General features: G+C 41.8%; 1 protein-coding gene across 1 annotated transcript; it reads right to left on the bottom strand.

The window, feature by feature from the left end:
* Nucleotides 1-3,703: 3,703 nt before the first annotated feature.
* Nucleotides 3,704-10,335, bottom strand: LOC105042841 (putative F-box protein At5g55150). Its single transcript, XM_073256512.1, has 2 exons — nt 10,114-10,335; nt 3,704-5,874 (listed from the first exon to the last, which is right to left on the bottom strand). The coding sequence occupies exon 2, from the start codon at nt 5,678-5,680 to the stop codon at nt 4,595-4,597; it is 1,086 nt and encodes a 361-aa protein (XP_073112613.1). The 5' UTR covers nt 5,681-5,874; nt 10,114-10,335; the 3' UTR covers nt 3,704-4,594.
* Nucleotides 10,336-20,452: the final 10,117 nt, after the last annotated feature.

Below are 20,452 nucleotides of genomic sequence, written 5' to 3'. Positions count from 1 at the left end.
CAAATTTCAAATTTCAAATTTTGAATTTTAAATTTGAAACTTCTAACAAATTTTAAATTTCAAATTTTAAATCTTTTTGAATTTTGAATTTCAAATTTAAACTTATAGATTACACCTTAATCTACGCATGCATATGTATATCATATTCTAGAACCATGCTCTGATACCATTTGAAGCGAAAATTTAGTACAGGGGCAAAATGGTAATTTTAAAACTTTTTTAAAATTACTATTTTACAGCAGAATTATTAATTAATCTCATTAATTAATACTAATTAACCCTACACTAGGATCTAAATATGATACAACAGCATGTATTTGAATTTGAAATTCAAATTTGAATCAATAAACGTTTTACAGTACTGTGTTCAGAACACATCACCTTTTGCGGGTAGTCGATCACCGTAATTTGATCACCGTCGGGGAGCTCTGATCGTCACGTCGCAGCCACACAAATGTCTGACCTCTGCGGATCATCCACACGAAGCTCCCATCTGATCAGCTCCTCACGAATGCTAGTTCGTGATTTCACCCTTTTGATGGCAGATGTTGATCGAACTCCTTCGATCGATGTGTGCCGACTTTTTGGATGCTCCGGATCATCTGCACAGTTGCTTGAGAGGCTGATGGATCTCTCCCTGAAATTTGGTGGACTCACGACACTCGTGGCACACCAATCTCACTTCCCGAACCCTAGGTAGAAACCCTAGGGTGCACACCAAAAACCCTGCGTCCAATTTTCTCTCTTTTCTTTTTTTTTCTCTCGGAAGGTTTTGGACATTCACCTTGCGCAGAAGTCTTCCTCACGCCCCAAAGTTTCTCTCCTAAAATTTCTACGCACGTCCCACCTTTCTCCTCTTTTTAAAACAACGTTGAACGTGTCTTATCTGCGTGAGAGGATAAAGACAAGAGGTTACACATTTGAATTCAAATCAAATTTGAATTCAAACGAAAACCAACTTATCCCTATCCTTTTGGGCGTGAGAAGAGAAGGGGCGTGGCTCTTTGTGCATGGAAAATGTTTCACGAGAAACCTTTTCTCTTGTAAATAATGTGGCGCACAAAATGGATAAGGATGAAAGGGCAAGTGATAAGTTATCCATTCAAATTCAAACATGCTTTGAATTTGAATGGCTAACTAATTATTTTATCCATCCATATGGCGCACAAATGAGGGCATAGGGAAGGATTTTGCGTGAGAAAAATTTCACGAGAAGTTTCTTCTCGTGAATTCAAATGGGTGCAAGGAAGTTGGGTGTCGCAGGGAATTTAAAACAATGTGGTTTGATTCAAATTGAGCCAACCTAGTTTAAAATAGGTTAAGCACAATTAGACCAGATTAAACCCAACATAATTAGGCTTAATTAGGCTCAATAAAATCCTAATCAAATCAGAAATTAACTAAATCTAACCCCTGATCAAATCAGGGACTAAACCACCTTAGCGATTAGGTCAACATTTAACCTAATCGGGTCAATCCAAATTGAATCCAATTCAATTGGACTTGATCCAAAAATAATTACTCAATCAAATTGAGTTAATTAGTGATTAAATCACTAATTAAACCTCTCATAAATATTGAATCCAAATTCGATGGGCAATCAGGCATCAGAGACCATCGATATGAAACCCTGATCAAAGAGTTCAAATTTCAAATTCAAAATTTGAAATTCAAAATTTTGACCCCGATATCCAAAATGTGTGGAACTCATGATTAGAGAATCTTAATTCTCAATCATAGAGTCTCAGATAGATAAGACTCATAATCAGCCATCAGATCAGAAAAGAACCTCTAATGTGTGTGACCCCGCAGGTTCGAACCTAAATCGGTAGCACAGGAATCAATTCCTGTACTAATCGAAGTGACCATCTAGCAATGGTACCCGACGATCGGATAGGTCGAATAATCGCAATCGCAACATTCAGAACCTACGTGAATATGGTTACCGCATAATTCATCCCTTTTGACCCCTGTGTTTAGGATGACTCAGGGTTAAACTGTCAACCCTGATGATATCATCCGAATCGTGCTCAACTCAATTAGTCCTGTGACTCCTCACTAGGACTACCCTGGCCAAGGTTTTGCTAAATTGAAACACGACTGTACACAGCTCCTAAACTGGAGTGGTCAATCCCATCTTGACACACGCACCGACAAGTCAAGTACTTGACTACACCCAGCAACCTTCCGTCACTGAATTAGAAATTCAGGTAGTCCAGTGCCTAAGTGCAGTGAGTTGCTTGCAAGTCACCGTGGCGGTCTCAGGTCGGAGGGACATTTATACCCATATCCCATCGGAGCAAATCTTGACAGCAGAAATAGCTCCGGAGTTGGTCACGTTCAGTGCAGATGTACCATTACATCTCACCTGTATGCCATACCAGTGTCTCCACACTCTTTGGTTATGAGGACAACCAACCCATATGGCACACAACGACCTATGCTCGATAAACATTGTCATCCTTGGTAACAACATATCATTTGGTCGCGAACATTTTTAAGGACTAAGCGATAAATCCTCCTTTGTCGAGTCTAAATAGTCCTAAGGACTTCACCACAACACAGGAGTTCATTAGAAGATGAAACATTTGTGATGAAAAAATATCAAAATAATTTTTATTTATTTATAATTCATGTACTAATACAAAAGGAGCACAACCGTCAACAGGCTGACGATTGGTTTTGGGACACTATTCCCAACACACCGGTCCACCGTGGATCGGACGGTCCATGGGTGGGTCTGTAGACTGCGTGGGCATTTTCCACGCATTTCTCGCGGTCCACGAAACTATTTTATGGACCGATCGCGATTGGATGGCCCAGGGGGTTTCCGATGACGATCCGACAGTTCAGGAGGTTGATTTGGCTTGTTTAGGACTCTTAGACCTAATCTAATTAGGTTTTAAACCCTGCTTAAGCCTTTAAAAAGGCCTGTGACAACAGAGAGAGGTGTGGTTTAGATTTTTCGCCGTACATAGCCGTACGAACCCAAGAGAAGAGAGAAGTGGAAGCGCTAAGAGAGAAGGAGCAGGAGGCTCCTGGACAGCAGTCGCCAGGCACTTCAGGGGTTCAAGGGGATCTTCCAAGAAAGAGAGAGAGAGCTTTTTGAGGAAAACTTCTAGTGAGAGAGAATTGGGTGTACAAGGATTGAGGGTGAGATCTCCTCTTGTAAAATTTTTTTTTCATAGTGAAGTTTGCATGCCCCGTGGAGGCGAGCCCTTTTGTGGCTGATTCACGTATTTTAATTATTTTTTCTTTTATTTTGTTTCTTCTTTCTTCCTGCTGCATCGCGTGGTACTGAAAGGATCTTGGGAGGTGGTGTCCTGGCCAGACATCCACCCAACAATGCATGTGTGTGTGTATCTGTATGTGTGTGTATTGATCTATATATATATATATATATATATATATATATATATATATATATATATATATATATATATATATATATACATATGTATATATATGTATATATATATATATATATATATATATACATATGTATACATATGTATACATATATATACATATGTATACATATGTATTAATGTGTGTATATACATATACATGTATGTTTGCATATATACATACATGTATGTATATGTATACACACATATACATATATGCACATTTACATATATATGTATGTATACTTATATATGTATATGCATGTACATATATATATGTACGTACATGGATGTACATATATACATATACATATAGATGTTTGTATGTATGTATACATATATATGTATATACCTATAACTCCCATCTCCCAGCATCTCATTCCCACCATATGGTCGAGAGCAGCCATTCGTATATGGATGTACATATTCACAAATTTTACTTTATTTTTTTAGCTATGGATGGACAATCTTTGTTAGTCATTTTGTTCTTAATATATTTGAAATACTTTATTGGGTTTATGGAGATATATTTATTTGCAAGTATTTAGAAAATTGGCCTTTGTGTAGTATCCTATGTGAGTTGCATGGAACTCCAAAGAAATGAGCATTATAAAGAGCACTACAAACTATTAATTCAATGCATTGAAACATTTTGAGTTGTATGTTACATGATGCTAGCAAAGATGCTCCAGTTCACATACTCGGAAATGCTTGGGAAGTGGCCGATCAGAGACTTGATCTTCGGGATCTTGTATCTCATGAGGCAGCTGGTGAGCAGAGTTTTGGATTTGCCTGTTTGGGCTCTTGCATCAGTTCATAGTCTCTTTTTTTTATTTTTTTAATCAATTTTTGAGTTTGATGAGATGATTCTTTTATGTTCATTGTGAATAATTAAGGATAGTGAATATATAGGACATCATAATCAAGGCCTCTAGCTTTATCATCAACGACAAAAATCGTATCCCATATATCACATGGGGTTACAAACTATTAGTAACTAATAATGGTCGTAAAAAGAAAACAAAATGCAATCAAGAAAAACATAACCACCAAAGAAGCTAGACATGTGAACTTTCAAATCTTTTAATGTCCAAAAAAAAAGTAGTCGTTCAATTTTTTCTATAACATATAAGGCAACTCAAAAATATAAAAAAAAAATATCAAAACAAAATACCCATTCAACATAATTATTGGGTAAGCCAGATAGCTGGAGTCGACCAAAGGGGAGCAATAGGAAGAGGCTCGATGCTACCATCCACCATGTTGAATATACCTGTATCACTGCATCTAGGAATCGTCCTCATACAGTCATAGAAGTTATCATCCAAGAAATAGATGTAATTTGCCTTGCATTTGTTAGAGTCAGATGCATAAATGGACAAACAATGACCACGATCCAAGAATAAAGCTCGATCCCCCAAGCTTTTTACCTCAATCCACTCATACCCTGGTTTTAAGAGCTCCAATTTATAAACATCGAATCCGACTGTTCTATAAAAAGGTGTCCGAAAGTAGTTGTCGTCCTCCTCATCCTCATCCTCCTCCTCATCATCATTATCATCATTGTCGTCATCATTATCCTCATCATCATTTGAATCATCATCGTTACCACTATCTTGGAGTCGTTCTTGTCCATCTTCAGCATGAGGAATTATTGTCCAATACCTTAAGATATATAATATTTCTTCTCCAGACTTCACCACATACCTTATATCCTCGACGTCTTTTCTAGCATGCGGAATATCTAAAACCAATTGTGCCACAGAAAGAGTGTTAATATTAAATTCCACACCAATGGAGTTAACACAGACTGCATAAATTTTTTCATCATAGATTGCTGCATTGCAAAAGTATCGATAGTGTTTAAACCAGTCCTTGAAAGAAGTCCATATCTTGTCACCTGGCCTACAGAAGGTGCATTCATCATATTCTGAGACGATGGCCATGATGAGAAAATTAGGGTTTGAAATGGGATCAGCAGATAGCATCACTTTGTGGATTATTTCATATTTCCATATATCCGACTTCTCTCCAAGCGCCTTTCTTCGTCGAATTATGTCAGGAAACATTGGATGTGGTGGAAGTTTTACTTGCACTCTTGAAAGTGGATTCAAGAGATATATCTCTAAATCATCATCCATTGTAAACAACCATCCATAAGATGATCCGCAACACCACTTATTGCGAAGCTCCGGCAAAAAAATCTTGCATATCTCCATATTAGAAATGCTAATGAAGCTGCAAGTTGCGGAGTCCTCCTCGTATGGTAGCATCAACAAGGGAGGTCTTTGACATGAGAGGTGACGTTTTTCTAGTGCAATCGGCCTCCATGATTTACAGACGGAAGCAAAATGATACAAATCTAGGAGGAATAATAATCGATCTGCAATAAGTCCAAGTATATCATTTGGAAGTTCAGACCAATCAGCCAGACTGCATCGAAAATTTTTTTCAGAGAAAGTGCCTCCTGCAACTCAAAGGAAAAAAGGATAAAGTTAAGCAGGATGAAGAGGATGAAATTGCCATCATAAGCACTACATGATAAGTGAAGAGCACAAACTTGTGGAAATAACCATAAATGAGAACATTATCATCGTAAGCACTACATGATAAGTGCAGAGTACAAATATATTAAAATAAATATGAATGATGTAATTCATAATTGAATGATGTAATTCATAATTAAGTTGTGGACTTCAAATGTACATCTTTTTGGTTCCAGAACCTCTAGAAGGAGATATTTGTAAGAAGAAATTTTTTAAAGTAGATTATTTGTTTTATATATTGCAATAGTTTGTTGTTATGGGTAAGATTCACTAGATAACTTTTACAGAGTATGGGAATCTTGTCATGTTATAATATACTAAAAGGTAGATTATGTGCTTTTGTAAGTATGCCAGCTAAAATAACAAAACTCAGAATAAAACATTAGGCAACTAAGAGAGCACATGCATAAAGATTAAAGTACAAGAGTAGAATATTTCAGAATACTCGGATACATTACTACTTCAAAGGGTGGAGTGCAAGAATACAAATAAAATTATAGTTTTCTTTTAATGGATCATTTTGTTTTGGTAAAGTCTATACACAAAAAGCAACAATTCAAAACTATAACAATCTACATAAAACTTTGCTTACTCATATATATTTTACGGGATAATCCAACACATACCATAAATTTTTTGATTGCAGAGCCTCAAATTAGATAATGTTTAAATATAGATTTTGCAAGAGAGCATTCAGAATATTGATAAGAAGATAATGGTGGTGATATAGGATAGATAATCCTATTGAATCTACTCTTGTTTTCGACCCAATATCACGAGTCAGAGATTGTGGCACCCACCATATACTCATAGACAATTATCTCCATAAACATGTAAGATATCTCAAATAACATTATAAATAAACAACAGAATAAATTTAAATAACCAATATTCAAACTCTAATTTAAATAGCTAAATCAAAACTAACAATATTTTAAAGTCTTGCATCAAATTTTAATAAAATCTAATCTAAACACAAGATATCAAAATATTATTTCTATTTACTCCACAATGAATTCCTGATTCTAGCTATTTTTCAGAATATATAAAAATAGTAGAATATAGAATAATAAACCAGACAATCCAATAAATTATAAATACTTTAGTTAGATAAATCAGACAATAATAATATACTAAAAAAGAATATGTAGAGTATATTAATTCAAAATGAAATCTAAATATACCACTCTATCAAAACAACATGCATGTGGATCCAATCTTTTTGAAACTCAAATTTCATTTATAAATCAATATCCTTTAATACATCAAGTTCATCTCAAAGGTTATGAACTATGATCACATTTATATCCTATGGCTAGACCAAAATATGAGCTTAGTAATAATCAAAGGACCACCATATAACTATAAATGATAGGATGTCAAAATCAAAATATGAATATATAATCTCTACTAGCAAGATATCGATATATTAATATATAACTCCCACTAGTAAGGTATCGATATGCAAATGTATAACTCCAATAGCAAGAAATCGATTTGCAAATGTATAACTCCAATAGCAAGATATCAATATGTAAACATATAGCTTCCACTAGCAAGATATCAATATGCAAATGTATAACCTCTAGTGGCATGGTATCGGTATACCAATATATAACCTTTATATAGCTTCCACTGGCAAGATATCAATATGCAAATGTATAACCTCTAGTGGCATGGTATCGGTATACCAATATATAACCTTTACTGCTATGTGCCATCATAAAACCCCTGCTGATAGAAAATCAATGTGCGATCCATAACTCTATTGATAGAATATCAATGTACTAGTATATAATCTTCACTGATAGTATATCAATATCCCAACACACAACCCCTATTGGCATTATATCGATGTACCAATGCACAATCCCATGATAGGGTATTGATATATAGCCAGGTTATGACTCCAAATCCATTTTGAACTAAAGCTCTTTCTGTTCAAAAAACAAGTTCCACATTCCAAATTGAAAAATATGCAAAACTTCTTTTCCAAATATATATATATATGTATGTATGTATGTATGTATCATATATATGTATGTATGTATGTATGTATGTATGTATGTATGTATGTATGTATGTATGTATGTATGTGTGTGTGTGTGTGTGTGTGTGTATATATATATATATATATATATATTTATGCAAAACCTTTCGGGATCAAAATCAATCAATAATAATCCATAATATATATATATATATATATATATATATATATATATATATATATATATATATATATTTATTATTTATTTATTTATTTATTTATGCAAAACCTTTCGGGATCAAAATCAATCAATAATAATCCATAATCAAATTAATAACTTTAATTATGCATCAAACAATATTCTATAATAAGATATATATATAATAAATAAATTTTATATTTGAATTTCATAAATCATGAATAATATGATCTAAAATTCAATGATATAAATATTATATAATTTATCAATAAATCTAGAAAAAGTGTTACATATCTTATCTTGTGAGCGAAATCTATCAATAAATCCAACTAATTTTTCAAAACTCCCTCAAAGCTTAATATTTAAGCTTAATATTTAAAAATCATATTTTTATCAGATTTTTGTCATGATAATTTTTAAAATATAAATTCTAAATCTCAATATTCTCATAGGACTAATCAAGAAGTGTGCCCAACATCACAGTTGACTCAATGTATGTATTCTATTAATCACTTACAAATAAAAAATTATGCTAGGATGCAATTAATACTATGGGAGTGTTTGGTATCGGATGATCATTTCAAGACCAGAGGTGATAGGATTGGAGATAACGATGTCACTGTATTTCGTTGCATCATCGTGTTTTATATAACAATATTACCAAATTACCCTTACTTCTCAAATCACTATCCAACTTATGATGGAATCCTCAAAGTCGGATATCCAAGAACCCTCAAGGACAACAATCTTGGACTAAAATTTGGAAACAAAAATATCTTTTAGTCTAGTGAGAAAAATTAATATATCAATATAGTATTAATATATTATATCAATATTATATATATAATTAATATTATATTGATGAGACATATATTATATATATAATAATTTAAAATTATAATAGAAATATTTATGATACTTTATATTAATGTAATGAAATTATTTAATATATTACTTTTATGTGCCTTATTTTCTAATCAAAATAAATATTAGTATTAAAATACTATATTATAAGTATAAATAATAATATTAGTTCTATAATAATAATTAATATATATTTATATGATTAATAAATATATTTTTATAAAATATTTTAGGGATAGTTTTGGTATTACATGATTAAAATATAAATATGTTACTCGTGAATATTCAAAAATCTTTAATCAATGGAACATGATATATTAAATATTGTGATTTTAAATCTATAGATATAAAATTATCTTGAGATAAAGATAATCAGTAATCTAAAATGATCTTGGTGATCTTCTTTAGGTCACCGATGTCAGGAAATATTAATGGTGCAATCTAACGCCACCCAATTTGGGCCGGAGTTGGCATGTTGTGTGAAGGCCATGGTTCGGGATTCTTAGGATTTACCAAGGTAATTGAACCCAACAACCCTAAAAAAAAATATATAAGAAAAAATCTATGTAGAGAGACAAACAAGTGAGAGAAAGAGGAGGGAAGAGAGACAAAGGGAGGGAACAAAGCTTCTCTCGCTAATTGAGGAAGAGGAGGAGACTGGATGGTTCCTGGTGAGGAGGAGGAGAGACTGGGTGACTGCTGGTGGGGGGGGGCTCTCGGTTAGAGAACCGATGGGCGGCCACCGTGGACGGCGGCCGGTGGCAACAAATGGCCAACGGTGTTAAAAAAATAATAAAAAGAAAAATCAAACACAATTTCAGCAAAACGGGGGATTCGGTCCCACGCCCTGGGAACCATACGTTCCCTGTCGCTGGACCTCCGGCCATGGCTACAAGACGCCGCGAGGGATCGGCATAAGGCCTCGGCGACCAGCACAAGCGCTGAACATAGCCGGAAAAAAGAAGGAGGAGCGCCGAACTTTCGAAAACAGTGGAGGCAGGGGATCGCCCTTCCTACCAAAAAGCCGAAGATAACCGGCAGGAATCCTTGCTCCAGAGACTACGAAAAAGGTAGCGGATGGTAAATCAAAAGACGCCGGGCTCTTACCTGGCTTTCGGAGACGGTTGACCACGGTCACGGTTCTGGTGGCAGCCGACGGTTGGGAGGAAAACAAGCGACGAAACTGGCGGCTATGCTCAGATTAAAGGCTGGGATCACCGGTGAGGGTCGAAGGGAGGTGGCAGGCTCTAAATAAAGCTGGAAGGATGGGGGAATCCGCCTCAAAGTCGGATTCTGTCCAGCGAACTCAGGAAGAAGTAGACTCCCAACAGGAGTCTTCTTCATCGCACGTGCATAGCACGTGTTGTTTTCTTTTTTTTTCTTTTTTTTTTTTTCGGTAGTAGGTTTCTGTTCTGGGCCGATTTATCATGTCTGGGTCTGGCCGGTCAATTGGACGACGCCCAACTTCCTCTCCGCCCAGTTGAATTGGGTTATCCAAATTTACATGCATTAAAAATAAAAAAAATAATCTTATTAATTTACGTCAGAAGTCTATTAGGCACTACATTAGTTATCCAAAAATTGAAAAATAAAACATCCATCGATATGGAAGATAAAATAGAAACTCGGAAAATATTTCAGTCTCGAGTGGATCTCTTAGAGCATGATGGCTAGGTGGCTCTAGTGTGCCAAAAGTACATCCGTATTAATGCTTAGACCTGTATAATTTGAACTAGGGGTTTTGGCCACAAAAATTGACTGAATTTAAAGTGAATGATGAATGTGTTCAAATTTTTAGCAAGTTCACTTTCTACCTGGTTCTAGTCATGTCCTAACTTGTGTTCAGGCCTAAATTATTTTGACCTCAAATATAATCTCCTTAACACATTATTCCATATAGTAAGCTCTCATCATCACAACTGTTATGAAGTACTATAACAGTTATAATAGCCATTATTTATCTAAAAAAATAATTTTATCAATTTTAATTTTAAAATAATTATCAAAGTAATGGCTATTGTAATTGTTGGTGCAGAATTCCGTCGAAACCGGAGTTGCTGGAGTCAAGATGACCGCGGCCGCTGCCGGGACCTGCAACGGAAGTCTAAACCAGAGTTGGGAGTGCTCCGGCAAGACCCTCCGACGCTCAAATCAGTACTCTGCTTCAACAGAAATGGAGTGCTCGAGTGAAAAATTTAGCAAATTTTTGAGATAGAGTTTTTGAGCTTAGAGAAGAACGTATCTGGGGGTCTCTTTTTATAGACGAGTGCGTAACTAGTTGATAGCGACATCTGTAACCGCCTGGTAGTGGGCTGTTCAGAGCCGCTCGGAGTTTGTTACGGAGAGTAGTGGTGTCAGGGGTCATTCAGAGCCACGTGGAGTTTGTTACGGAGAGTAGAGTGGTGTCCGTTATCGCGACTTGCCAGAGAGTAGTGGAGCCACGCGAAATCCATTGCAGGGAGTGGAGTAGGGTAGTGGCCATTATCGTGACTTGCCAGAGAGTTCGGATCTGTTGGCTGAAGCTCGGCTGGGAGATCTGATGGAGCGGAATGGCTTTCTATCCTGTCGATCTGGAAGAAGCTCGGATGCCTCGAAGCTGCCGACGAGTCTACTGCTGTCGGATACCTTAGGCACTGATACTGTAGGTGGGAGTCATCTGCTGTAGAAGCTCGGATGGAGACTTTCTGTTGGTGAAGCCCGATAGGAGTTCAATTGCTAGAGAAGTCCGTCTGGGATTCACCTGATGTGAAAGTTCGTCTGAAGACGATCCATCGGAGAAGTTCGATTTCATGAAGGATCTGGCAAAGGGTCGGCTGGCGATGGACTTCGGATGGCGCTGGGGAGGTTCGGTAGACATCGGAGGCGATTAATCGTTGTAAGAATCCAGCTGCCGGAGTCCGTTCGTCATAGAAGCTTGTCCGATATCCATCCGTTATGGAAGTTCGGTCGAGATCTGGTTCTTGCAGAAGGCTGAAAGGAGATCATTTATTGTAGAAGCTCGATCAAGGATCGATTGTCGTGGGAGCTCGGAGTAGTGATCTGACCGGTGGTCCTGTCCTGCTGTAGAAGCTCATCTGGGATCCGGTTATGAAGAAGCTCGACTGAGGTCTACCTGTAATGGAAGTTCGGAAAAGACGTGTTCACAGTAGGGGCTTGAATGAAATTTGCTTACAGTAGAGATCCGGAGTAGACTGCCCACTGTAGGAGTTCGGAGTATACCGCTCACTGTAGGAGTTCGAAGTAGACCGCCCGTTGTAGGAGTTCGAAGTAGACCACTCGTAGTAGAAGTTCGGCTCTCACAGGAGCCCGGTTAGAATCTTGAAGGTGGTCGACCACCATAGAAACTCGGATGGAGTCCGATCTCTGTAGAACCTCGTTGTCGAAGAAGCTCGGATATCGATGGAGTCTAGAAAGAGTTCAGAGAATAGTTGGTCACTGTAGAAGGTCGGTTGACAGTGAGGCCTAGAAAGCCTTTGGAGCGGCACGGTAGATAGATGGAGAAGCTCATTGTCGGAGAAGTCTGGAAGCTCGGACGGTCGGGGGGGGTTCAGAGAGACGCTACACAAGGTCGGAAGCTGGAGAAGCCCTGGAAGGGTCGGTCTTTTACAAACTTCGGCCAGGGGGTATTTTATACCCAACACTAGTCCCCCTACTTTCAAGTTCGGGTTCCGAATGAAGGAAGTACAAAAAATTCTCACGCCGAAGTTACCCCCCTCGCTTGCCGCACTCGGAGGTTGCCAGATATTTTGGCGTTCGACATACTGGTACTAAAGCCTTTTCAGAAAAGATTTTTTCTTTTTGGAATTTCCGTCGGAGCGCTGCCCCAAGTAAGGCGCAATAATGGTTTTACTAATTGTCGGCCACCTTCAGCCACTTGCCACAGCGAGTGGGCCACACGACGGTCATGGACTGGTCAGAGGAGTCCTGCAGTCATTATTGCTCCGGACCCCGTCGCCTATTTAAATCCGTCTCCCCCCCTCGGGGATTTCACTTTGCATGGGAGTTTCTTTGGTCCTTCTCTCTTGGCCTCAGACGTCCTTCGAGTCGTCCTCATCTCTGCATCCCTGTATCCCTCATATCAGCCTAGGTCAGCCCCAGAACTTTCTCCGCTTCCGCGGCCCCGTTCATAGACTGTGCCGATCGTCCTTTATTGCAGATATGGCGCGGACACGGCTCGGATGTTGGCCCTGAATCTCAAGGCCCACGAGCGGGAAGGCGCTGCAACTTTCGGGTCGGCGAAGAAGGTGAGGGTAGAAGAGACAGATCCGACCGTATTTCGCCCTGATCGTCCAGAGCCCATACTTAGGCAGACCTTCGTCGGTGAGTGCTTCCCGGTGTGCGTCATTGTGCGGGGAAACCTGACCTCTGAAAGAAGGTCATGCCCGTCGTCACTGTGAGGGGGAACCTGACCTCAGAAAGAAGGTCATGCCCGCCGTCATCGTGAGGCAGCGGGATCCATGGCACGGAAAAGTGGCGTCTACATATACTTTGAAGATAATGCTGGAGTAATTGCCGAAAAGGGGGCTGGAAGAAGTCAGGTACTTAAAGTAATCCTCGACGATGGCCGAAATCGAGAGTTCGAAGTCTGATGAAGCCGAGCTTCCTTAGAACTTTTCTCCTCTTTTTTTTTGTATTCTTTTTCTTCTCTTTTATCTTCTCGTACTAATCTGAGTCGTGGCGCTCTTGTCTCCCAACGATAGTGTCCTGCCGGAGCTCTCCCCCTGCCACAGGGGATTCCTCTGAAGTCGACGATCCGAGACCTCAGAAGGAAAGTTTGTCAGTTGACGAAAAAATCTAAGAAGCTGGAAGATGAACTTCACCGACTGAGAAAGAGCCATTCGAAAGTCACTGCGGAGGCTGTTCATCTTCAGGACCTCCACAAAAAGGGGCTCATGGAATTCACCCGGAAGAAGACCGACTTCGTTACGGAGCTCGAGGAACTCTGAAAATATACCAGCGACCGATCTTGGGCTCAGGCTTCCAAGATCAGCTCTCTTGAAGTCGAGCTGGCGGCCGCATGGGAGAAGATCGGCCAGTTGGAAGGGGGCTCGTCCTGGCTCACAGTCCAAGCCGACCGCGATCGAGACTGGTCGCAGAAGCTCTCCGACCTCCAAAAGCAGCTGCAGGATGCTGAGGTGAACTACGACACCTACCGAATCGACTGAAGCGGGCAAGTAGAGGACTACCGAAGGAAGCTCCAGACGGTGACCGACGAAGTTGTCCACCTTTGGAGGTAGCTATCTGAGAGAGCCCAGCTCGCCTCTATACAAGGCTCTGACGAGCTCCACTCCTTGAGGGGGACCATGGCAGAATTATCCGTGGCCCTTGGGCGGGGGGAGGCTGAACTACAGCGGCTGAAGATTCAGTTGGTCCACGAGCAGCAGGCGGTCAAAGATGTCGAGGCGGAGTCCAAGGTCCTGAGGAAGAGGCTTCGAGAGTCGGAGAGCGAGTGCCGGCGGTTCCACCAGATGTATCGGGATATGCTGCTGAGAAAGATGGAACTAGAGGAAGAAGTTGAAAACTTACGAAAATTCCTAATAAGGACTGAGACCGAGAGCTCGAAGTCAGAAGAGGTCGGGCTTCCTTAGAGCTCCTTTCTTCTCTTTTTTATGTATCTCCTCTTTTTTTTTCTCTGATCGTTTTCCTTTTTATTTTTGGCCTTCAGGGCTTTGTAATATGTACTTCACCAATGAAATAAAAATGAAGTTGTCTATTACCTTGTCCATTTTGGTGTTGAGTTGTCGTTTACCAAACTTTTTTCGTCTTTCATCCTGTTCGACGTCGACGTTGTTTGAAGATTCCTGATCGTCATTGAGGCGAGGTCCCCTGAGTCTCGGCCTTCAAAGGCTTCATAACGCATGCTTTACTAATGAAATGAAATGGATTTTTCTCATTACCTCGTCTACTCTTGCTTTGAGTCATTGTTTACTGAGCTTCTTTTGTCTTTCGTCTTGTTGGACGTCGACGTTGTTTGAAGATTCTTGATCATCGCTGTATTGATTCGCCCTTAGGGACTGGAGAGTTTCGACATGGGTTTTCTTTCTCGTTGAGACGAGGTCCTGTGTGCCTTTGATGTAATTCATTTTTCACTTATCCCTGGCGTAGTTTGTCGTTTTCTCTTTTCATCTTCCTTTTTCTTCTATGTTCGAGTGAGAGTCTTCCCTCTGCTCTTGACGGGGTCGTGAAAGTGTAGAGGGGCCGTTGAGGAGGTTTTCTTTCTTATCCGATCTTGATCGATCGAGCTTTTGTTCATGTCAGGATGAGGTTCTCCTCTTATTCCGATGGTCAGTTTCAGCTCATGTTAGGATGAGGTTCTTCTTCTGTTCCTAACAGGATTGTGGGGGCACGCAAGGGCCGCTGCTAGGGCCTCTTCCCCATCCGGTCTTTAAGTAACCGGGCCTTCGACTTTGCTCATGTTAGGACGAGATTCTCCTCCTGTTCCTAACAAGGCTGTGGGGGCACATAAGGGCCATTGCAAGGGCCTCTCCCCCCTTTCGGTCTTTAAGAGACTGGGCCTTCATCTTTGCTCATGTTAGGACGAGGTTCTCTTCCTATTCCTAACAAGGTTGTGGGGGCACATAACGGCTGTTGCAAGGGCCTCTCCCCCTGTTCGGTCTTTAAAAAATCGGGCCTTCGACTTTGCTCATGTTAGGACGAGGTTCTCCTCCTGTTCCTAACAAGGTTGTGGGGGCACATAAGGGCCGTTGCAAGGGCCTCTCCCCCCATCCGATCTTTAAGAAATCAGACCTTCGTCTTTGCTCATGTTAGGACGAGGTTCTCCTCCTGTTTCTAACAAGGCTGTGGGGGCACATAAGGGCCGTTGCAAGGGCCTCTCCCCCCATCCGATCTTTAAGAAACCAGGCCTTCGTCTTTGCTCATGTTAGGATGAGGTTCTCCTCCTATTCCTAATAAGGCTGTGGGGGCACATAAGAGCCGTTGCAAGGGCCTCTCCCCCCATCCGATCTTTAAGAAATCGGGCCTTCATCTTTGCTCATGTTAAGATGAGGTTCTCCTCCTGTTCCTAACAAGGCTGTGGGGGCACATAAGGGCGTTGCAAGGACCTCTCCCCCCATCCGGTCTTTAAGAGATCGAGCCTTCATCTTTGCTCATGTTAGGACGAGGTTCTCCTCCTGTTCTAACACGCTTAATTTTGTTTGTACGGGAGAATTACTTTCTGTCGTTATAAGCTTATGCCAGAAGAAAAAATACACGAATATGAAAGAAAGTTTTATTTAGGGCAAAGTTATTGATAATACATTCATAGATTTCTCGAACCCTATAGCCGCGGAAGGTCTGCTCCCTGTCGGGGTCCTCCTGAGATGGAGTTGATAATCCCAATCGGAGATCGATCTTCAGGTTGCTCCTCCCTCCTTGGCGGCTCCGACTGCGGCAGGGCCCTAGGCTGGTCTTTCCTACCTTCAGGTCGGTGTCGAATGAATCTATCGAGCCGACCTTGCCTAATGAGCTCCTCGATTTCATTTCGGAGCTGAATGTATTCTTCCGTGTCATGACCATGGTCACGGTGATAGAGGCAGAATTTGTTCGGGTTGCACTTTTCAGGGTGCTAGCGCATCCTTTCTGGCCTTGGCAGCTGCTCCCTAACCTCCATCAGCACTTGAGTTTTCGATGTGTTGAGAGGGGCGTAACTATGGAATCTTCCAGGGGGAGAGCTCCACCGAACTCCGCGGTCCGAGCTTCTCTGCTTACGAGCTCAGGGAGGAGTCCGAACACGCCTGTGTCCAGAAGGAGTTCGAGAATGCTGTCGAGCTTCACTCGGCCCTTTTTCAACTGCGGACTTGCTTGAGTCTCCGCCTATCGCTCCTTCGCGATCTCCTCGTCCTTCATCTTCAAGGCTTCTTCTGCTCGGGCATATCTTTCGGCCCGAGCCAGCAAATCAGCAAAGTTTCTGGGATACTTCTTTTTCAGAGAAAATAAAAGATCATTCTTCTGAAGACCGCCCTTTAGGACGGCCATCGCGATCGATTGGTCCAAGTTCGGACTTCCAACGCGGCGACGTTGAAACGATTGATGTAAGCTCGGATGGATTCTCCCTCCCTTTGCTTGATATTGATGAGAGACTCCGAGCCTCTCCGGAGACGCCGGCTGCTAACAAAATGAGCCGCAAACTGATGGCTCATCTGGTCAAAAGAGAAGATGGTACCCGACTTTAATGCTTAGTACCAGTTCCTTGCTGCTCCCTTCAGAGTGGATGGAAAAGCTCGGCACAGGATGGCGTCTGGCGTGCCATGGAGCAGCATCATTGTTTGGAAGGCCTCCAGGTGATCAACCGGATCCGAGGTCCGTCGTAGCTTTTAAATTGAGGGAGCTTGAAGTTTGGTGGGATCGATTCCTGCATGATCATTTGAAAGAAAGGAGGGTCAGTGCAGATGTCCTCACCATAAGTAGGGAGAGCGTGGCGGAGCTCTTCGATTCGCCGGTTCATCTCCTGGAGCCTTCGATCCAGGAGGTCCTCTCGACTGCGAGTCTCGAGGGTCTTCTGGTAGAGTGGAGGTAGGGATCCTCCGGGAGTGGAATCGTGATCAGACCGGGGGCTCTCCACCCTCGATTTCCCTTGCCGGAGAAGACAGCATGACTGGCCCAAGTGGCCCGCCCCACTGCCGGATCTTGGAGCTCCGACGATGCTCTTTCCAACCGCACTGACACCTGCGGCTGTTGTTGCTGCTGCTAAATGGCCTGCATGCTTCAGTGAGGCCTCTGACCTGCTGAACCAGCACTGCTCCATACCGACCGTCGTTGTCGGAGGAGGAAGAGGAGCCTGGAAATTGGAGGCGAGGTCGGAGCCTGAGATCTGACCGTGGAGGTCGTGGATCGTCTGGTGGATGCCTTTTGGAGAGGCATCAGGTGGAGATCTAATAGGGGAAGGAGAAGAGGATATCAGAGAAGATGACCAGAGACAGTCCCGTTGAGTACTCCTTCAAGAACAAGGGTACTGCGAAGACACAGCGCCCTTCCTCTAGCGTCAATTCTGTTGGTGCAGAATTCTGTCGAAGTCGGAGTTGCTGGAGTCGAGATGACCGCGGCCGCCACCGAGACCTACAAGAAAAGTCTAAACTGGAGTTGGGGGTGCTCCGGCAAGATCCTCTGACACTCAAGTCAGTACTCTGCTTCAACAGAAATGAGGTGCTCGAGTGAAAAATTTAGCAGAGTTTTGAGATATAATTTTTAAGCTTAGAGAAGAACGTATCCGGAGGTCCCTTTTTATAGATGGAGTGTGTAACTAGTTGATAGCGACGTCTGTACCGCCTGGTAGTGGGCTGTTCAGAGCCGTCCGGAGTTTGTTACGGAGAGTAGTGGCGTCAGGGGTCGTTCAGAGCCACGTGGAGTTTGTTACGGAGAGTAGAGTGGTGTCCATTGTCGTGACTTGCCAGAGAGTAGTGGAGCCACATGGAATCCGTTGCAGGGAGTGGAGCAGGGTAGTGACCATTATCGTGACTTGCCAGAGAGTTCAGATCTGTCGGCTGAAGCTCGGCTGGGATATCTGATGGAGCAAAATGGCTCTCTATCCCGTCGATCTGGAAGAAACTCGGATGCCTCGAAGCTGCCGACGAGTCTACTGCTGTCGGATACCTTAGGCGCTGATACTGTAGGTGGGAGTCATCTGCTGTAGAAGCTCGGATGGAGATTTTTCGTTGGTGAAGTCCGATAGGAGTCCGATTGCTAGAGAAGTCCGTCTGGGATTCGTCGGAGAAGTTCGGTTTCATGAAGGATCTGGCGGAGGGTCGGCTGGCGATGGACTTCGGATGGTGCTAGGGAGGTTCGGCAGATGTCGGAGGCGATCGATCGTTGTAAGAATCCAGCTGTCGGAGTCCATTCATCGTAGAAGCTTGTCCGATATCCATCCATTATGGAAGTTCGGTCGAGGTCTGGTTCTTGCAGAAGGCTGAAAGGAGATCGCTTAATGTAGAAGCTCGATCATGGATCGATTGTCGTGGGAGCTCGGAGTAGTGATCTGGCCGGTAGGTCCTGTCCCGCTGTAGAAGCTCGTCTGGGATCTGGTTACGAAGAAGCTCGGCTGAGGTCTACCTGTAATGAAAGTTCGGAAAAGATGTGTTCACAGTAGGGGCTTGAATGGAATTTGCTTACAGTAGAGATCCGGAGTAGACCGCCCACTGTAGGAGTTCGGAGTAGACCGCTCGCTGTAGGAGTTCAAAGTAGACCGCCCGCTGTAGGAGTTCGGAGTAGACCGCTCGTAGTAGAAGTTCGGCTCTCACAGGAGCCCGATTAGAATCTTGAAGGTGGTCGACCGTCGTAGAAACTCGGATGGAGTCCGATCTCTGTAGAAATCTCATTGTCGAGGAAGCTCGGATATCGACGGAGTCCGGAAGGAGTTCGGAGAATAGTTGGTCACTGTAGAAGGTCGGCTGACAATGAGACCTAGAGAGCCTTTAGAGCAGCACGGTAGATGGATAGAGAAGCTCATTGTCGGAGAAGTCCGGAAGCTCGGACGGTCGGGGTTTTCAGAGAGACGCCACACAAGGTCGGAAGTCGGAGAAGCCCTGGAAGGGTCGGTCTTTTACAAACTTCGGTCGGGGGGTATTTTATACCCAACAGCAATAATGTTATCATGAAAATTAATATTAATAATGAAATATAATGATCTCTCTCCCACATAAATAATTTTATATAGGATTATAAACAAATGAGTGATGGCCTTGTCTAGAGTTCTCCTTTCGGTTAGCATTGGATAGGATGGCAGCATAATCTCATAATTACATTTTTGCAGGGATTCTGAACCAACACTGCTAGAGAAGATCGTGAGATTAGAAAGGAAGATTTTCCTTAAGCATGAGTCTCTTACAAGATCACTCCTCAAGGAAGGAAGAAGAACAATGTCCTATTGTACCTTAAGATAGGAAAAGAAAAAGAAGAGAGAGAGATTGTGAGGCACATCATGTATTTCTATTTCTCTTCTTTACATGCCGTCATCACCAAACTTGTGGTTGAGCACTCAACTTTTATGCTGCCACCTAAGATCAATTTAGCTCAGGCTGACGAGCTGGAGCCGATAATAAAAAGCCAAGGATAGTGACTCAGGAACTCTAAAAGCTCACCATAGTTCTCAATGTGGTTGATGATGGCTGGATCTTTATTCCAATATCTAAGAGTATCCTGAAATATCACAAATAAAGGAAGTCTATTTATCGAGGATTTTTCTACAGGGGACTCTCCAATGCCCAAGTCTATCTATCTTGATGGAATAAAGGAGGTTTTGAGTGGAAGAAGACAGAGAGAGAGAGTGGGATAGTGAAGTGAAGGAGATTGTGAGTCTGTATGTCAAGAAGAAAAAGAGGAGAGAAGGGATTGCTACTCCACTCTGTACTCCATAGAACTTAGACTCAGCTTGATCTAAGTGAGCTCACTTCACTCAACTTGTTTGGGTTTCACTTAGCCTACTTGGGGATCCCCTAGGTAGTGGTTTATAGAG

This window comes from Elaeis guineensis, chromosome 4 (genome assembly GCF_000442705.2).
Source record: "Elaeis guineensis isolate ETL-2024a chromosome 4, EG11, whole genome shotgun sequence".
Taxonomy (NCBI): domain Eukaryota; kingdom Viridiplantae; phylum Streptophyta; class Magnoliopsida; order Arecales; family Arecaceae; genus Elaeis; species Elaeis guineensis.
This window is presented reverse-complemented; position numbering and strand designations above follow the sequence as displayed.